This window comes from Brachyhypopomus gauderio, chromosome 1, assembly GCF_052324685.1.
Source record: "Brachyhypopomus gauderio isolate BG-103 chromosome 1, BGAUD_0.2, whole genome shotgun sequence".
NCBI classification, from domain to species: domain Eukaryota; kingdom Metazoa; phylum Chordata; class Actinopteri; order Gymnotiformes; family Hypopomidae; genus Brachyhypopomus; species Brachyhypopomus gauderio.
Genome location: NC_135211.1, coordinates 51,728,623 through 51,749,326, shown reverse-complemented (window position 1 = coordinate 51,749,326; position 20,704 = coordinate 51,728,623). Strand labels below are relative to the sequence as shown.

Here is a 20,704-nt window from a genome sequence, read left to right as displayed (position 1 = left end):
GAGCAAGGCACCTAACCCCAACTGCTCCCCGGGTGCTGGGCTAGGGCTGCCCACTGCTCTGGGCATGTGTGATCCACAGCCCCCTAGTAATCACTAGTGTGTGTGTGTGTGTGTGTGTGTGTGTGTGTGTGTGTGTGTGTGTGTGTGTGTGTGTGTGTGTGTGTGTGTGTGTTCTAACTGCACAGATGGGTTAAAAGCGGAGGACAAATTTCGATTGTGGTGTAAAAAATCACGATTGAAAAAATATGGCACATTTAAAGAACAGCATAAATTTCAGAGCAAAACGTTGACATTTATTTATATATAAGGAACACATATATATCATAGGTCATTCAATCTGTGCAGGACTGAGACGGATCAAACTGCTGCAACTTGTTTTTCATATGACTTTGTCACTATTTCAACAGCACTGAACACACTACAGTACAGGTGCAACACTCCATAGATGGCACCAGAAATGTAAATTCAGCGAGTGTACAGCATATAAACTAGGCTTCAGTTTGCAGAAGATGTTTATTTAGGCACAGGCAGCTTCATCCTCGAGTGCTACGACAGCATGGTTGTTTATCATTATAGCACTCCTGCTTCACATTATTATAGTTGGAGAAGAATCACACTTAAATGTTGCAGAGGGATACAGATACAGTGTTGGGACACAGAGACACATTCTCAGGAGCCCAAAGGTCTCCACCTAGCCAATGACATCATGGGAAGTGACATCACTGAACATGTCACCAGTGATGTAATTGATAATGCAGTTTTTCAATAATCAATCCAATGAGCAGAATTAGTGTGCATTATTAAAGAGGTTCTGTGAGACTTCTGTACTAGATACGAACTGTAACTGGGACATTCTAAAGAACCACATATAGTATCAGTCTCTTATAATAAATGTCAGCGTATTCACTTTACTGATCTCGACAGTGCTGTGAGAGTGTCTAGGTTGGTAGACTGTGTTTGCATGGGAATCTACACCAAAGTGAAGTTCTACTCTGAGTGAACATATGAAACAGATGGATGTGACATGACATGGGATGTCATGAATTATGTACCTGAGTTTTGAGATTTAACAGTGGGGAATGTGCCTATCAGGACAGATTCGACCCGTCCCAAAGTCTAACTCCCCTTACCTAGTCACAGGGCACAAGGACAGACATACTAGGTTGAAAGCATAGAAGCAGATTCGCATCAGGACCATGCAGTCGCCTCTGCTCGAGTATATGGACGTGGGCTGAACGTACGTCCAGTCAAAATTCTGGAGACGCAGCTCCGTGTGCTTATGTCTGTCGCCGAGGGCGACCAGGCAGCGGGCCATCGTGTACTTGGCGGCACAGCTCACGGCCGTCACGGGACGCACGGTGCCGAAGTGCATCACGAAACAGGGATCGTCCTGTTGGGGCAGAGACATTAAGGCAGGGTGGGTGATTGGTGAAGTATATCCCAAAACAACAGCAGTCAGCAATAAATAAAGAGCTTATCGCACATTCCAACACAGCAACAAAACGGACATTCCAAGCAGTTACAGGAATCTCCTACTATACATAAGTCATAAGTACAGTTTACTGTTGACAAAGGCCTCCATTTATTGATCACAGAGACACACAATCTGCATACACCTGCATATTTAATGGAAAGGTGCTTGGTGTGGGAGAACAATACCACTGTGAAGTTCAGCGTTTTCTCCTCTACAACATATGGAAGAACTGTGATGATGTAATAAGATGATGTAATAAAGTATGCTTCATAAAGTATGATGTAATAAAGTAACGCCTCGTGAGGTGAACGGGGAAGGACTGCTCACTGTGTCAGCGTCCCTCCCATCCAAAAGCATGAGCTCTTGCAGGGCCCAGACTTCTGTCTTCACATAACTGTCCTCCAGGCCAATACGCCGGGATTTCTTACAACCGCTATGTCGAGCTTTCTGGCACCGCACCACTGAGATCTGGACCTCTTTGCTCTTAGAAACTGCATGCGCACGAGCACACACACACACACACACACACACACACACACACACACACACACACACACACATAAGCGATGAGCAGTGTTAGGTAACAGTTGCACTGATGATGTCATTAGTGTTATAAGTACTGCAGTAGAAAGGTTTCCTTCTCTTTTTTGTATTTAATTGTCATTTTAAGTAAGTTGTATGATCAAGGTGTTTTATCCCCCACAAAATGAAAGTGTATTCTTACATGCAGATTCAAATTTTTTAAATTTTACTCCTAAAATCTTTAAGAAAGTACACTCAGATTTTACCAGTCATTTTTCTCTGATAAGAAAGTAACACTTCGCACCTTAATGGGTAAATACTATAGTGCTCAGACATATATATATATATACACACACCCACCCACACACACACACACACATATAAAACCCAAAAAACAAGATGTGCAATTTATGCTTAAAAAACTGCTGTAAAATAATATGCTGCATAAAATAAATAATATATAAAATGTTATATAAAAAATCTCTATTTCAGTAAAAATATCAACAAGTTTTAACACCCAAGCAGATACTGTTCTTATATGTCATTATCATGCTGTTTTGGTGGGTTGAGGACGCAGGACAGCAGGTCTAGCAGTGCAGCTGCATCATCACTAGTGTCGCAGTCCTGTAAAAGTCCCGAATGCAAGCATGCCCAGTTTAAGACAAACAGATTTTTGGTAGCGTACGCTCATCTTACCAGACACACAAAGGAAATGTCGTCCTCTTGCTTCTTCCTCAATTTCTATGAACTCCACCAGTCTGTGTTTCTCTGGCCTGAACAGAACTCTCTGCATCTCCTCCCTCAGCAGAGACGACATCTCACAGGGAGCAAAAACGCAAGAAAGGAGAAATGAAATAGATGTTTGTCAATCGGGAAATGGGACTCCCAGCTGCTTGCAATGATTGATCTCTATCTGGCCGTGCGTTTCTCTAATACATTTTCTTCTCTCCTCTTCTCTCCCTTTCTCTGAGCATTATTAGTTATCAAATTCCATTTTCCCTTTAAAATGCCTTTGTAAAAGCACCAATTAAAGACCAGTTGCTTTGAGACCACTCAGAATTTCTTGTGGACCTATCAACCATAAAGATTCAATCTGTATTCGTTTTAGAAATGAATAATTTATGTGCATGAAATTCATTCACACAAATGCACCACAGCCCCTCCTCTCCATCTCTTAGAAGCATAGACACACACACGCCCACAGACTGAGCCATTTATTGTTGTTGGGAAAAGATAATCGATATTTTCCTGTGTTCAGCTGTCATTAGATGAGAATGAACTGACGCCATATAACTGGGTTTCAGTTGGGAAAAAAAAAGACACTGTATTAGATTGGTTCTGTTTACACAAGGAAGGACTGATGCTAAAGTGCTGTGGGAAATCCTGTGAGATCTGGCTAAAGTGGTTTCAATTTATTTAAAATGGAAAGAGGCGAGCTTTCCTAAGCTCGCCACAAGCCCCCAAACAAAATTGCATAATCCAGACAGGAGTCACAAGTTTGCAACCTGTAAGATACAAAGCAATCTTGAATCTCTGGGGTGCAAATCTAAGTTAAGTCTTGAGTCTCTGGATGAGAGTCTGAGTCGAGCCTTGAGGCTCTGGATGAGAGTCTGAGTCGAGTCTTACGTGATTGTTACTGCTTAAAAATATTTGGCGATTACTAAAAATAAGTATTCATTATCTATTTCAATCTGACTTGATATTTACTAAGGTAGCGAATGTTTATATAGAGTTTATAAAAATATAAAAAATATAATATTTTAATTTCATTTCATTTTTTATTTAATTTTAATTTGGATGTAATTCTTTTTGAATGTAAATCTTTTTTCTTTTATTTTACAAGGTGATATTTATTTTTATTTACAATATTCATATTTTAAAATTCCCCAAACTGTCCACTTTAATCTGGCTGCAGCTGTTATAGAGAGCGCCACTGTTTCAGACAGATGTGTCTTATCAGTGATATTACGAGAGGATCTACCTATACAAAAGTAATATTCAAACATGTAAATACATTGTGCATTCTGTTATTTTATACAGTTGAACCATGACTTTGATACCAGATTGTTATATTCTACATTACAATATGTCAGCATGTGATTTGTCAGTCAAATAAAGCAGCTGTCAACATTATACTGATGAGAAGATTGAACTTCCATTATAACCTGAAGACATCCTGTAATATTAACATGCCATTTATTCTAAAACAACATTTAAATTAGTTTAAAACCAGGAAGCTATAAAAAATGTATTTAAAATAAAAGCAGCCTAACTCGATATTAGCAAACTACATTAAACATTAAAATGTTTGTAAAACTAAAATCTACCAATTGCTGACCTCTGCTGGAATCAATGGACTTTGCTAATGTTCTATTTCTACACTTACATGATTTAATGTGACAGAGTGTGGGCCTTAAAATTACATAGCAGTTCTTTTATAAAGGCTAAAATAAGACAGCAAATCCATTAGCACACAGAAATAGTAGCCTAGAGGTACAGATATCTAAGACAGAGCAAAGCGATCACATCAGGAATGAATGAACTCAGAGGTGCTCTTCTGTCTCAGAACTCCAAGGTAGAGATAAGGCAATGTGCAGGAACCAGGCACTATCTATCCAGACTGACACCTGATACCTGAACAAGAGAAACACAAACTGATGAATCTGAAGGAATTGAAGGACTTTGGCGTGCACACACACACACACACACACACACACACACACACACACACCCGCACGCACGCATGCACACACACACCAGCAATGGTAGGGTAACAAGGGAATATGGGGGGAAGCCTAATTAATCACTAATTCATTGATGTAACCCTCTTAAAAGAGTGGCTAGAGGTTTCTGAATACTCACTAAGCTTGCAATACTGGTGCCTCATCACAAAGATTATGTATATCACACCTCATATAGGGGCCTTGTGGGGGGGGGTCCAAGAATCCAAGAATGTTGTAACATTGCAGATTTCCAACCCTATTGAACTTTTTTCCCCAATTACATCTAAACAAATTCTAGTACCAACATTGAAAATGGTCCCATTTCAATTCAGCTGGTTTGACCTTTTTGTTTTTACTATTTAATGTCACCATAGTAGTGGTGGGCCGTTATCGCCGCTCGATAATTTGATACTCTTATCGGGCGATGTAAAAAATATCGCCATTAATCTATTCTTAAAGTTGGGTTGGGAACTATGATGACTTTCACCTTGATAGTTTAGCTCGGCTGTATTCCTAACCAAATTGCACAGTAGGGGCGAGAACAAGTTTTCAAACCTGTGAATTACCACCCACAACAAATTGCACGTGTGCTTACATGGATGCAGCCATGAAGCCGCCAGGTTTGCTTCATGGAAAATTCATTTTTAGGAAGCTTCCTAATGGAGACATTGACAAGACTAAAGTTGTTTGCACCTTATGCAACGTGGAATTAGTTTATTGTAGGAGTTCTACCAGTCTGAAGTACCATTTAAACACAAAGCACCCGTTTGCTAATGCTGCTGACGCTGGTCAAACACTGATGCAGCCCAGGGGAAGAGTCACCGCCGCCGAAAACAGGTTAAATGTACTAAATGTTGGCTTACATTTCAAATCTCATGTTTAGCTGAATAAACATGTTATCAACCCCTTTTAATGTACAGTATGTAGGCTTACAAATTCATGTTTGACTGAATATGCCTTCTTAAAGTATGTAAGCTTACAGTACTATTTTCATGTTTAACTGAATAAACCATTGAACACGAGTAGCCTACATTTTTATTGAGCATGTTTTTTTTCTTCAAGTATCAAAGTAGAACAGCTTTCTCAAGCAGATGCATTGATGCATTTTGGAAACAGGAGATGAACCCCTGGTCTAATGCACCCTCTGTATTTAGAAACCCTATCTCAAAGACTAACTTTTAGTCATTACTTGGGTAGCACGCATATTCTGAATGAGCCATTTTAATCTAGATTAATTTCAAGATTTCCGTGAGATTAATCTAGATAAAAATTAAAAAAATCTATGCCCACCCCTACACCATAGTAATTCTCTGATGTATTTCAGACACAACCATCTTATAAGGTTTATCAGGACAGAACACAACAATGAAATGTAACAATAGTTTATATACATCTGTAAGGTGGCATTTCCTGGAGAGACCACCAAAACGTAACTTCGTACCACAGCCGTTTTGACAACACCATGGTGACCTGTGTATAACTCTTCCAACACCCTTAGTCACAGTTTAGGTGATGCAACGTGGTTACCCCACATTAAACAACCTTGTAAGATAGTCAGCCCATCCCTTCTGGTTAGATTCCATGTCCAGGTACTGTCAGAGCCTTTTGTGATAGGAAAACATCCAGTTGACACCATTTCCATGACCTGAGAAAGAAAAAGATCAGGCCGAGTTTCCTACAGATGTCTGAGCTGCTGCACTCTGTACATCGTTTGCACATAATGTAGCCCTTGTAGCACTTGGTCCATCACTCTTTGGAAGAAGAAAGGTAACGATGTAATCCCAAAGGGTAGTCTGTTATAAACAAACAGGCCTTTATGAGTGCTAATTGTGAGGTATTTGTAGGACTTTTCACTGACTGGCACCTACAGGTAAGTGTACCAAAGATCCACTCTTCCTCAACTGGACTGGTGAAATCACTTCTTGCTTTTGTAGACGCACTAGCTCAGCATCCATTTGAGATCGGAGTACATATGGAACTATGCGGGCTTGAAGAAATTTAGGCTGGTGGTGTGGTTTCAGAGCCATTAAGTACCAAGGTACCAAGGTCTTCTCTAAAGACATTAGCATGTCTATTGAGCAGCATAGCCAATGTTTCCACATCAGACTGATGCACAGACCTTTCTGTTTAATGTCTCTCCAGTCAAGCCTTATTTTGCTGAGCCACTCTCGGCCCGAAAAGTGAAGGATAATTTCCCTTGACTGCAGAGAGAGAGATAGTCGTACGACACAAACGTGTTTGAGCTCATTTGTTTCTGTACAACTCCTCTGAGGTCAGACATGCTGCAGCACCTGTATGAAGTTCCATGTCCATTGGCCGTCCTTCCACGTCTGGCGTTATCATCATCACTGCTGACCTCGGGAGAGTGTCCTTTACTACTTTGACCCTTGTTGAGTCACCCTGGACAGCTGTTACTTTATGCAGTGCCAATTCTGAATCAATGTCTGTGGCTGAATACTTTTCATTTGTCTTAGTTGCATCCTTGTGTATTTGTCCTTTCTTAAGTTTGTCCTTTTTAGCATCCACTTTCTGGCTTCACTGATTATTACTTCTGCACATGCAGGCAATACAGCTTTTCTTGTTACAATTATGGCAATGCTGATCCTTATAAAAGCGCTCACTTTCATTATGGACATGGACAACTGTCTGTTGTTTTTTGCATTAAGTCATGTTTTTCAAAATGTGCTGTACGGATTGTCTGTTGAATTGTCTTACCCTCCAAAACATTTACTCTTTAGGTCATCGCCTAGGTCATTTTAGTAATTTATCCTAATTTGATAAAATTGTTTGCACATGAACATTCAGTTACAGTAAGAGAGGGAATTTGTGAAGGTTTAGATCACCCAGTGGTCTCAACCATAGGTCAGAGGTGCATCTCATGAACCTTTACTGTAATTGGCAAACATTTATAGACGCTAAACACTGCAGTATCACAAAGTCTCATAATGGAAAGACAAGGCCATGTATAGGGTGAACAGCCAATAAGAGGAGTAAAGGCTAAGATATACTTGCTGTTAACTACGCGTTCGCGTACGCATCATGGCTGCTTCGCGTATCCTGCGTCGGTTTGGCGCGTAGGTTTTGCACGTCCTCCAATAGTTAACGCGACGCGTACGCGAATGTTGTCTACGCGAACGCATGGGCAAACAGCAAGTATGTTTCCAGCCTAAGACTGTGTGGTGTAGAGGAGTAAGACTGTGTGGTGTAGAGAGGTAATACTGTGGTGTAGAGGAGTAAGACTGTGTGGTGTAGAGGAGTAAGACTGTGTGGTGTAGAGGAGTAAGACTGTGTGGTGTAGAGGGGTAATACTGTGGTGTAGAGGGGTGTGTGGTGTAAGGCTGAGGGGACAAAACAGTGAAATAAGGGCAACATTTGTGGACCATATTTTACATGTAAGTCATGGTCTTACAATGGCTGAAGCTGGTCGCTGGGTGCAGCTGAATATTGGAAGAACAACTATGTCTTCAGTCGTTTTCAACATTTCATAGAGAAAATATGTATTTAATTCAGAAATGTGCTCTCTGCTCTAATGCTGCACACTGACAAATTCTGACGTTATTAAATTTTTTGTTTTGTATTTTTGCATTCTTACACCATATAAGGCATGAAGACTAGCTCATAGGAGTAGCAGAGGTTCCATTTTCACACATCAACAAGAGAAGGCTGTGTCACAACCCGAGGGAGGAGGCACGACGAGCATTGATGGTGCAACACAGAACGTTTATTTGAACAGAACAGATGTGTAAGCTCAGAGCGGAGAGTGAGCACAACACACAGACACTCACACTGGCACGAAACTTTAGACAAAGACGAGCACAAGACACTGCGCGAACGCACATTAAATAGGTGATCAACACGTACCCTCATGATCTCGAGACAAGGCACAGGTGAGACTACGAACACGCTCACGGACAACCCACACCCACGGAAGTACATACATAGACATAACGACACGCAGACAATGTAGCTGCACGCTCACAGGGAAGGGTCCGGAGCTGTCACCGTAACAGGCTGTATGTGCTCAGGTTCTTTTGAATGTGTAGAGTAAGTTTCTAATTTTGCAGTTTGACTAAGTATTTTTGACAATATGACTAAGTATTCTGACTGCCTTGTTCATAGTCAATGGCACACAGACTAGATACTCTGATGGCACTGACAAATTGACTGACCTAAATATTTGCTTTTGAGGCAAAAACAAAAAATTTTGAGTGAAGTATGTGCTTTTGCAGGTATTTTGCTGTTTGTACTGTTTTGAGAAATGCACTTGTTGTGATGCCAATATAAACCATGATGTGAGAAATATACCAAATCGACTGAGAAAAACTGTAAAAAAAACAACAATAAAACCACCAGGCACCTCAAAATTGTTTTTCCCCATTATCATATATGATTCTTGTGAAATCATATATATATATATATATATATATATATATATATATATATATATATATATATATATATATATATATTAGGGATGCACCGAAATGAAAATTCTTAACCGAAACCGAAAACCGAAAATTAGGAAACCAAGGCCGAAAGCCGAAAACCGAAACACCGAAATAGCCTACATTATGCCAATTATTAGTAACATTGGATTTATGGCTAACCTCACTAAAATCAAGACATTGCTATTCAAAGAATAAATCAACTACAAAATTATTTATTTAGCACTGACATTACAGTAATGCATATTATAAAATAAAATTAGTGGTGGGCCGATAACGCTGACAACGGCCGACCACTAATTAAATTTAACTCGCTTGCAGACCGTTTTTATCTGAGAGGATAAATATATGTATTTTATACGAGTTAAATTGAATTATAACTGACTGGCCTGAAAGATAAATATAAATTCTCTCATAAAAACGTGACGTGAGTTGCAACAACATTAAACAGCTCAGGTAAACACGCTTCTGAGAAATGTCGTCTGCTCGGCAAAACATAACGGGGCTCAATGTGCTCTATTAGCCTACGAAATCCCTACGACGGAGAACGGCTGATCGTCTAAGGCAGCGAGTTCCATAATGTTTGGTGTAATGTCCTTTGCCTTGGCGCCATCACTGGAAAACTTTTTTGCTAGCTTTATCCAAATAAGCGCGTGCAGGTGGCGATTTTTGCTTGCGTCATCACAGCACATTGTTTCGGCCGTGTTGTTTCGGTGATGAAAGTATTTCGGCCGAAAACCGAAAATGCAAATTTAAGCCATTTCGGCCGAAAATTTTCGGTGGCCGAATTTTCGGTGCATCCCAAATATATATATATATATATATATATATATATATATATATATATATATATATATTATTTGCCATTTGCAGTTTCCATGTTTATCCCTAAAGTCCCAGACACATACACTGTGATTTACATTAGCATTCTCTATTCCAGATCTGATATTAATGTCAACAGCTATGTGTTCTTACTCGTGAGATACTCTGTTGTGCAGTTTCAAGCATGCCAAAGAAACTGATACTGAAGACCAATTGCAGAGTGAATCCTTCTCCTGCCTAGGTTGCATTGTTTTTTGATTATTGTTTTGTATATCTTATTGTTGATACGTGTCCCTTGACCTGCACTCTTGTAGCTTATCTTGTAGCTTATTACTGTCACCTGCTATATTGTGCTAAATGTTGCATCATGGTTCTTAAGAAACCATTTTATGTTATTGACTCAACATTTTGCATCAATGCGAATGGAAGATGATAAAGACGGACTTGCTTTGACATACCTTGAGATGCGCAGATGTAAGTCACCCTACACACCCACAGACTCCAGCAAGTTTGAGTGCGCAGCGACCTTTCTGTTCTGGTGGTTCACTTTGGTCAATGGGGCGAGCTCCGAGACATCAGAGCTCCGAGACACCTTCATCTGCTCAGGTCCGTGCTTCACTTGGCAAAGGCAGATGAGAAGGTAAGAGGCAGGGCAGAGAGAGAGAGAGAGAGAGAGAGAGAGAGAGAGAGAGAGAGAGTCAGTCAGACAGAGAGAGAGAGAGAGAGCCAGTCAGCCAGAGAGAGAGAGAGAGAGAGAGAGAGACAGACAGAGAAAGAGGGAGAGGGAGAGAGAGAGAGAGAGGGAGGGAGAGAGTCAGTCAGAGAGAGAGAGAGACACAGAGAGAGAGAGAGAGAGACAGAGAGACGAAGGAAAAGAAGACATGAGGACTGGCCAATGACCTTGGTGGTGCACCAGTAGAGACAGTCTACCACCTTCATGGATGCAAATGTACTTGACCTGACTTTACAGCTGAATGTGATTTCATTAAAGTATATGCACAAAAAAATAAACAGAACATTAAATGAAGAAAATCACAAACAGCATTAAATGGATGGGATTCTTAGTTTCTCTTCAGCAGTTGTCAGATGAAGTACTTGAAATGGCTTCAACGGCAGGTTGCCCTATCATGGCAGTATTAGAGTGTTCCAAACACTTGAGAAATATTATATGGATCACAGATAAGTAAATGTCAGCATCATTGTTGCCTCAGCATTGCCTGATTGATAATTTTACATGTGTATAAACTCTTAATAACTAAGAGATATTTGCAAGCTTCCTCTGACTCTCACACTACTCAACACAGTCTCTAGTTGTTTGTAGTAATAAAAAAGCTTTCTCACACATCACTTAACAGCCTGGGCAGGCTGCTACATGACCAAATTGACCTTATCTATTTATCTGCACATCTGTCTTTAAAATATATTGAAAGCGATACTGCATTATTATTACTGGCTGAAACACCCAGTCAACAGTATCGTCTCTCTACATAGCCTTCAGATAAAACAAAGTTCACTTCACATTGCAAGTAAATGTCTTTTTACATTACATCTTTTTACAACACTTCACTTCATTCGACACTCTGAAATAACAGAATCTAGCATTAAAAATATGTTTATTTATTTATTGGGAAAGTGTCAGAAAAATGCTAACATGGAAGAACTCGCTAACTATTGAACTGTAATTTTAATGATCGATTTAATGATTCATTTAAGCATTTCATGAAGTAGATTGTAGCACATTGTTACATCAAGCACTTAACATGTTCGCCAGTCCCAGATGCTTATTGCACACATAGTAAATAATTAAAGAACTAATGGAATCTGTGCTTGTGGTCTAGGGATGAGATGAGTGTGAAAGAATTCTTCGGCCATTTCAAAGATGTAGAGTAATATTTCCCCCAGACCACAAATGGGGGTAAAGATAATTCATACTTTCTCTCAGTATTCCCATGTGGGCAGTGCTGAACCACCACTTAACCCAGCCCACGTCCATATTTCCTGACACTGTTTCCAAAGATCAAAGAAAGCCATTCTTTCCCTAACTTCCTACACCACTGTGTGCACATGGTGTATGTGTGTGAGAATATAGTGGCTAGCATCACTAGAGACAGTATGGAGGATAGATAAGGCAGGTAGGGTGAGACTGGTTTTACCAAACTTTCCACAAAAAAAAAAAACAAAACCCAAACTTAAATGTTCAATGACTTTGATGAAGCTGCCATCGTAGAAGCAAGCTATAACTTTTTAATATTTTTTTTCCTGCTGAATTTATGTTCATGTATATATATTTCAAACAAAATTACAGAATTAACCATTCATTAATTATACATTCTCTTACTTCTTAGAAGACTTTGGTGCTACAAGGCAGAACCTGTCAGGGTTGGACCCAGGCACGTGCCTCCTGCCGCCACTAGGCGGAGCCCGCGAGCTGGTACCAGGGGTAATCGAGCCCGATAGATTACACCTGTTGGGCTGCCTATTTAAAGCAGGCGACTTCAGCAACGCATTGCTGAAGTTGTCTGTAGTCACGCACTCTCACAGCCTAAGCCAAGTTCTCTCTTCTTCTCACTACGATCTCGTTGCTCTCTTTCTCTCGTTTTCCCCCTGAGTGTTCTCAGGTTGGTTTTGTTTCTTTTTTGTCTTCTCCCTCTGTTTCTTCGTCGGTTGTCCTCCAGTGTTCTGGTTGACAGTCTGACAGGTAACCTGGTAAGAAGCCGCTGGTCTTGTACCAAAGCTTCGTCTTTTGTTTTGTATATTTTTCTCCTCTCCTTCTGACACGTTGAGGTTTCTCCGTGTGTTTTTCGTTTTCCTGTTTTTCCCTTATTAGACGCGTTGTATTTCTTTCCGCGTGTTTTTTGTTTGTTTACTTACCTGTACACGTCGAGTTCCTCCGTGTTATCCTTCTGTTGTTTCCCTTGAGTTTTATTTTCGTTTTTTCCCGCATCTGCGGAGGTTTCAGTTGGCTGTCTTTTTGCCGTTTTATTTTTTGGTTAGCGTTTGGGTTCTCACCACGTTTAAACCAACGCGTCACCGCCGTGATCGGCGGCAACGCGTTACAGAACAACTTCAGCGTATTATGGACCCAGCTAACCCTGACGCCGACGACATGCGAAACGCCCTTGCCATACAAGGGCAGACTATTGGCAGGCATGAGCAGGCGTTGCAGGAAATTCACACTCAGCTCCAGGCTATCGCTCTCGCTGTCCAAAAGCCTGATCCGCCTGCTGCGGCTCCCAGCCCTCTGGTTTCCCCCGGGGCTGTTGGGCTGCCTGCTGACTCTCGTGCTGAGCCCGCATTGCCCGCTCCGGCGCGTTATAACGGGGATCCCAACGAGTGTAGGGGGTTTATGTTACAGTGTTCTCTTATCTTTGAACAACAACCGTCCCGTTTTCCCACCGAACGTGCTAAAGTGGCTTATGTTATGGCGTTACTCTCGGGGAAAGCATTACGGTGGGCTACACCGGTATGGGAGAACCAGCCGGAGCTCTGTTCCTCATACGAACGGTTTTCTCGGGCTATGCGGCAGGCGTTTTTTCATCCTGCTTCAGGGGGTATGGTCGCTTCTAGGCTGTTACGTTTGCGACAGGGCAGATCTACCGTGGCGGAATACTCTCTGGACTTCCGCACACTGGCGGCAGAAAGTGATTGGGGTTCGGAGGCGCTGGGGGCCGTTTACATAGAAGGCTTGAGCGAAGAGATCAAGGACGAACTGTCCCTCAGGGAGCCTCCTAGCGGTCTGGACGACGCTATAGACCTCACCATTAGAATAGATAATCGGTTGAGGGACCGTAAACAACACCGCCGTTTGTTCACTTCGCCCAGTGTTAAGGCAGTATCCCCTGTGCGTAAGACCACACACGAGGAGGGCGCGTCATCAGAACAGCCCATGCAATTAGGGCACACTCGTCTCTCACGTCAGGAAAGACAAAGCCGCATACGAGAGGGCAAGTGTCTTTATTGCGGCAGGGCTAACCACCGTATCGCCGAGTGTCCTGAGTTACAGGGAAAAGGGCAGACCCGGCGGTGAACGGGGTTGCACCGACGGGTCATGGCACTTATTTCCCCGCATGTGGACTGATGCCTCATGTAGTGGTGTCATGGAGAGGTTCTGAGGAACATCGGGTCCTGGCTCTCGTTGACTCAGGGGCCTCTGGTAATTTCATAGACACCGCTCTCGTAGCCTCACTCTCCATACCTCTGGTTCCTCTAGAAAAGCCCATCTCTGTGTCCGCTGTGGACGGTAGGCTGCTCACTTCCGGGGACATAACCCACCAAACCGTTCCTCTGAACATTTCTATAGGGAACCACCACGAAACACTCACCCCCTATGTCATCGCTGCACCCAAACTACAGCTGATCCTAGGGTTTCCCTGGCTCCAACGCCACAACCCCGACGTAGATTGGCTTAATCTGTCCATTAACCGTTGGAGTAAGGTCTGTGAACAGTCGTGCTTGGCGCCCCACCGCAGCAAAACCGGGGAGAGCCAAGAAAAGATAGCGTTCATAGAAAAGGTTCCTGCTGTCTACCACGACCTCAAAGACGTTTTTAGCAAACGCAAAGCAGGCTTCCTACCCCCGCATAGAGCCTGCGATATCGCTATCAACCTCCTGCCCGGTACTACTCCCCCTAGGGGGCGTTTGTTTTCCCTAGCTTTGCCTGAACGCAAGGCTATGGAGACCTACATACAGGAGGCGCTCGCGGCTGGTACTATTCGTCCCTCTACCTCTCCCGCCGGGGCTGGATTTTTCTTTGTGGGGAAAAAAGATGGGGGTCTCCGCCCTTGCATCGATTACAGGGGGCTTAACAAGATCACTATCAAAGACCGCCACCCCTTGCCTCTCATGTCCTCTGCCTTCGAGGCCCTTCAACGGGCGACGGTCTTCACTAAGCTAGATCTGAGAAGTGCGTACAACCTGTTGCGTGTCAGGGAGGGCGACGAGTGGAAAACCGCCTTCAACACGCCCTCCGGGCATTACGAGTACTTAGTCATGCCGTTTGGTCTCATGAACGCACCCGCCGCTTTTCAGCGGTTTGTTAACGGCGTCCTTAGGGAGGCTTTGGATAACTACGCCTACGTCTACCTAGACGACATTTTAATATATAGCCGTACCGTCCAAGAGCATCAGCAACACGTACGCCGCGTGCTCCAATTGCTACTCGAGAATCACCTCTATGTAAAATTAGAGAAGTCCCTGTTCCACGTTGCCGAAGTAGCCTTCTTGGGGTTCATCATTGTCAACGGTAAACTGGCAATGGAACCCGCCAAGATTAAAGCTGTGTCTCAATGGCCCGTGCCCACGTCCGTGCGTTTGGTCCAACGCTTCCTGGGGTTTGCCAATTTCTACAGGCGCTTTATTAGAAATTTTGGCTCCCTCGCGGCTCCGCTCTCTGCTCTCACTAGCAAAAAACTGGGGAAGTTCACATGGACTCCAGAAGCCCAGAAAGCATTCGAGACCCTTAAGGGCCTTTTTACTAGTGCTCCTGTACTGCGGGTTCCTGACCCTGAGCTTCCCTTCGTTGTTGAGACTGACGCTTCTGATCTGGGTGTTGGGGCTGTTCTCTCGCAGCGGGTCGGGGTTCCTCCTAAGCTGCATCCCTGTGCTTACTTTTCACACCGGTTCACCCCCACGGAAAGACGGTACGACGTAGGGGACAAAGAACTCCTGGCCGTTAAGATGGCCTTAGAGGAGTGGCGACACTGGCTGGAGGGGGCTCGCCATCCTTTCCTGGTCTGGTCGGACCACAAAAACCTGACCTATCTCCAGCAGGCCAAGCGCCTCAATGCCAGACAGGCCAGATGGGCCCTGTTTTTCAGTCGTTTCGACTTCACTCTGTCGTATCGTCCTGGCTCAAAAAACACCAAGCCTGACGCTTTGTCCCGACAGTGGGAGCCACCTCTCGTCGACAGTCCCCCTGAGACCGTGCTTCCCCCGGGAGTCGTTGTCGCACCTATCCGGTGGGGTATTGAGAAAGCAGTACAGGATGAACTCGCTAACGAACCCGGCCCTAGCGGTGTTCCTCCTGGCTGTCTCTACGTGCCCTCGACCGTCCGGCGTAAGGTCCTCTTATGGGGACACACCGAACGGTATGCGGCGCACCCCGGTGCTAGGCGGACCGCCGAGCTCATAAAAAGGAGGTTTTGGTGGCCTGCGATGGATCAGGAGATCCGTGACTTCGTGGCTTCCTGCGAGGTGTGCACCAGGAGTAAGGCCCCTCGTAACAAGCCCAGGGGGCTGTTGCGCCCTTTGCCTATTCCCTCCAGACCATGGTCCCATATCTCCCTAGACTTCATCACCGGTCTTCCATCCTCCAAAGGGCTGACCACCATTCTCGTGATTGTAGACAGGTTCTCTAAGTACAGCAAATTCATCGGCCTGCCTAAGCTACCCTCCGCCCGAGAAACTGCGTCTCTATTACTGGTTCATGTAGTCCGTAACTACGGATTTCCTCAGGACGTGGTGTCCGACAGAGGACCTCAGTTCGCCAGCAGCTTCTGGAAGGCCTTTTTGACCCTCCTCGGTGCCTCCGCCAGCCTCTCATCGGGTTTCCACCCCCAGTCTAACGGTCAGACCGAGCGAGTCAACCAGGACCTGGAGCAGACGCTCAGGTGCCTGGCGTCCTCTAACCCCGCGTCCTGGGCCGACCACCTGTTGTGGGCCGAGTACGCCCACAACACGCTATGGCATTCCGCTCTGGGTATGTCGCCCTTTGAATGTTTGTTTGGGTATGCGCCTCCCCTGTTCGCTGATCACGAGCAGGCCGTAGCTGTGCCTTCTGCTGTGGCTCAGTTTCGGCGCTGTCGCAAGGCTTGGTCGCGTGCTCGCTCGGCCCTGTTGAAGGTCTCCTCCGCCTATTGCCGCAGCGCCGACAAGCATCGTCTCCCTGCGCTGTCCTTCCGTCCTGGTCAGCGGGTGTGGTTGGCGGCGGGTAACTTACCGGTGCGGGGCGGCACCAAGAAGCTGGCTCCTCGCTTCCTGGGCCCGTTCAAAGTCGACCGTCGCATCAACCCGGTCACCTACCGTTTGGTTCTCCCTCCGTCCATGCGTGTCCACCCGGTGTTTCACGTGTCCCATCTCCGGCCTTACTTATGTGGTTCTTCTCCCGCCCCGGCTCCTCCTGCGCCGCGTATGGTTGGTGGTGGTCCTGTTTACACGGTGCGGCGTCTTTTGGACGTCCGTCGGGTCCGGGGGCGGGATCAATTCCTGGTGGACTGGGAGGGTTACGGTCCTGAGGAGCGGTCTTGGGTTCCCAGGGCACGCATCCTGGATCCTTCCCTGATCGCGGCCTTCTACCGCGACAGGGCTGTTGCCCTGGGCCCGCGGGGTCTCGGGCCTAGAGGGGGGGGTTCTGTCAGGGTTGGACCCAGGCACGTGCCTCCTGCCGCCACTAGGCGGAGCCCGCGAGCTGGTACCAGGGGTAATCGAGCCCGATAGATTACACCTGTTGGGCTGCCTATTTAAAGCAGGCGACTTCAGCAACGCATTGCTGAAGTTGTCTGTAGTCACGCACTCTCACAGCCTAAGCCAAGTTCTCTCTTCTTCTCACTACGATCTCGTTGCTCTCTTTCTCTCGTTTTCCCCCTGAGTGTTCTCAGGTTGGTTTTGTTTCTTTTTTGTCTTCTCCCTCTGTTTCTTCGTCGGTTGTCCTCCAGTGTTCTGGTTGACAGTCTGACAGGTAACCTGGTAAGAAGCCGCTGGTCTTGTACCAAAGCTTCGTCTTTTGTTTTGTATATTTTTCTCCTCTCCTTCTGACACGTTGAGGTTTCTCCGTGTGTTTTTCGTTTTCCTGTTTTTCCCTTATTAGACGCGTTGTATTTCTTTCTGCGTGTTTTTTGTTTGTTTACTTACCTGTACACGTCGAGTTCCTCCGTGTTATCCTTCTGTTGTTTCCCTTGAGTTTTATTTTCGTTTTTTCCCGCATCTGCGGAGGTTTCAGTTGGCTGTCTTTTTGCCGTTTTATTTTTTGGTTAGCGTTTGGGTTCTCACCACGTTTAAACCAACGCGTCACCGCCGTGATCGGCGGCAACGCGTTACAGAACCGATGCCAGTTGTCTGTGTCCTCTGCTTTAGCTCACTACCAGTGACTTATCGTCACTCTGCTGCATCGTCAGCTTTTTGCTTTTGGTTTGTCTTAATGGAGAACAAAGACTTTAAACCAAAGCTCTCACCTCTTGCTCCCTCCGCACTGCCCTTTGTACAATAAACCTGTTAAAATGTGACTAACTGGTTTGATTGCATTACAGTATTAAATACCTTCAATCTAATCCACAAGTACTACATGAATCACTGTTATTACTGTAATTATGAAAAAGAGCGGAGGTAACCGTTCACACCAGAGTGCATTTTAATTCATCATAACATGCTTTTATCATATTTCTAAAATTACTTTGTAAATGAAGGAATATTATGTCTTTTTATACTCATAATTAACTCAAGACCTTGTGAACATTGTGTCCTTTCTTGTGTTCTCTGTGACCCTTGTCACCTTATTTTACCCCCCTGTCACATTGTATGTGAAAGGTCCCTTCTCCCTGTATGTGAAAGGTCTTAATATGTCAAAGCAGGCTTATCATTTCCTCTCAGGTATTGTGCTTCCTGTCCACTATGCGACATGCAGAAGAATTATGCTCAGTCTGCACAATATGCTTGCTTGTGAGAAGAAGGTGTTATTTCCATATAGGGTAGATTTATTACCTATGTTAGAATAGCAATATTGAGCCCACCCTGCTGCTTGCGTGCAAAGGGATGGTCTGTGTATGTATAAATGAGAGGAGCGCCCTCTCATCTTTGAACATTTGAGATACAGCCTGCCTGTGTGAATAAACTCCTCCTGTTTACAAGAGAGTTGTTTGTTCCTCAATTGTTCCGGGAACTCCCTGCCACACACTTCTCTGCAGTGTTACACTCAATTGAAGATTAGTTTCAGGTGATCCTCCGTGACCCTCCGCTCATTGCTGAACACAAGAAGGTGCTTTCTACTGAGAAAGAAACATACCTTTACAGTAAATATGAATGTTTATTACCATTTATGTAACAGGACATCTTTCATACTACATTGGGGTATGATGCAGTACAATGCAGTTATTAATCAACAGATACTATATCGTACAAAATTTTGTAAAGTTTAAGGTTAAAGCAGTAAAGATAAACCAAAATAAAATAAGATGATTCTTGCATAGTTTCTTATGGTACTTGAATCTGGTCTGCATAACATAACAAATAAAACATTATAACATGCATATGTTACTGCTCTGCGTTGTTGTGTTGGAAAGGATGAGGACGCTCAATTGGGTGAAGCCATTTATTCCCTGCACATCGGTTGATAAAATGACATTGAAAGTGGGATTAAATGTGGAGTCCGCCTGCAGCAATGGAATTCTCTTCCCGCTGCCTCTTGCACAAAACATTTCTTCATCTATATATATATATATATATATATATATATGAACGAAAAGTACACCCAGTGGCCACCACCGGTACTTCACGTGGAATGCAGCCATAACGTTCCAGGCTAGTCACGCTCTAGATCGCACATGCTAGCAGAATCACAAGGTGTACATAGAAAATAAATGCAAACAACAGAAAATACAAACATAATCAATTACCTGCACATGGGTTGATAAAATGACATTGAAATTGGGATTAAATGTGGAGTCCGCCTAAACAAAACAAATGCCGCACTATAATTTGGACTTTACAATAAGAATACATTAAGGCCAAAAAAATAAAAAATACAAAACGAGAAAACATCACATAAATGCGATTTATAGATCACCTTACATATTATGTTAAATTGATGTTGAATCTAAGACACACAAAATAGTTCAAATATGGATTTTAATAACTTATCTCAGACCCACGATTATCCCACCTACCTGCAGCAATGGAATTCTCTTCCCGCTGCAGATATCCCACAATGCAAAACAGTATAGTCCGATTACAAAATAAAAGTCTATCGATAGCTTTCTATCCTTATTCTGTAGCCAGCGAACAAGGTGTAAACAACCTCCAAACCTCCTACAGCGACATCTCCTACTAGCTAGCTAGTGTGTAGTGATCTACATAGCAGTGATGAAGGTGGGTTGAAATCCTGAAAGGTTTGATGAAGAAGTATAAAAGATTGATGGCTAAATGAATGTTATTTCACAATATCGCTCACTATAATAGCAGACATACACAGATAGGTTCACGATGTGTTCTAGTAACTAGCTAACTAGCTGGCTAGCTAGAAGCTGCTTCTGTGCAAAATTCATGTCATTTATTCTTCATAAAATTATTATTTATTATTTTTTTATGATTTCTTTTTTGACTTTTGCCTAAATGTTTGCTTTGTAGATTGCTGAGTGTGAAAGTATAGTATAGAATAATATAGATGAATGGATATGTTTTGGCTATGCTGGTCACGGGTCTGTACAGTTTTTGTTTGTTTGTCTGATTTTTATAGTTGCTGTAATTTTTTTCCAGTTGCACACATTAAGTTTGACATTTTGATACTCCATGAAGCTCGACATGTAATAAAAAAATCATTGATCAGTCACATTTTATCTCAGACCACACCTTTATGCAATAAGTGATCATAAAAATATGATTTGTACATTTTTTGTACACATTTCTTTATACTTCTGTACTACTATATATATTACATGTTTCACTATTTTTGTGAAGTAGATGGATCACTTGAGCACATTGTCACAGTGAGGGGGCCGGGTCGCCACAGG

At 43.5% G+C, this 20,704-nt stretch overlaps 1 protein-coding gene across 1 annotated transcript; it reads right to left on the bottom strand.

The window, feature by feature from the left end:
• Window positions 1-336: 336 nt before the first annotated feature.
• exoc1l (exocyst complex component 1 like) lies at window positions 337-10,593 on the bottom strand. Its single transcript, XM_077018505.1, has 4 exons — window positions 10,445-10,593; window positions 2,693-2,813; window positions 1,802-1,965; window positions 337-1,390 (listed from the first exon to the last, which is right to left on the bottom strand). Exons 2-4 carry the CDS (start codon window positions 2,811-2,813, stop codon window positions 1,127-1,129), a joined length of 549 nt encoding a protein of 182 aa, XP_076874620.1. The 5' UTR covers window positions 10,445-10,593; the 3' UTR covers window positions 337-1,126.
• Between the last annotated feature and the right edge of the window lie 10,111 nt (window positions 10,594-20,704).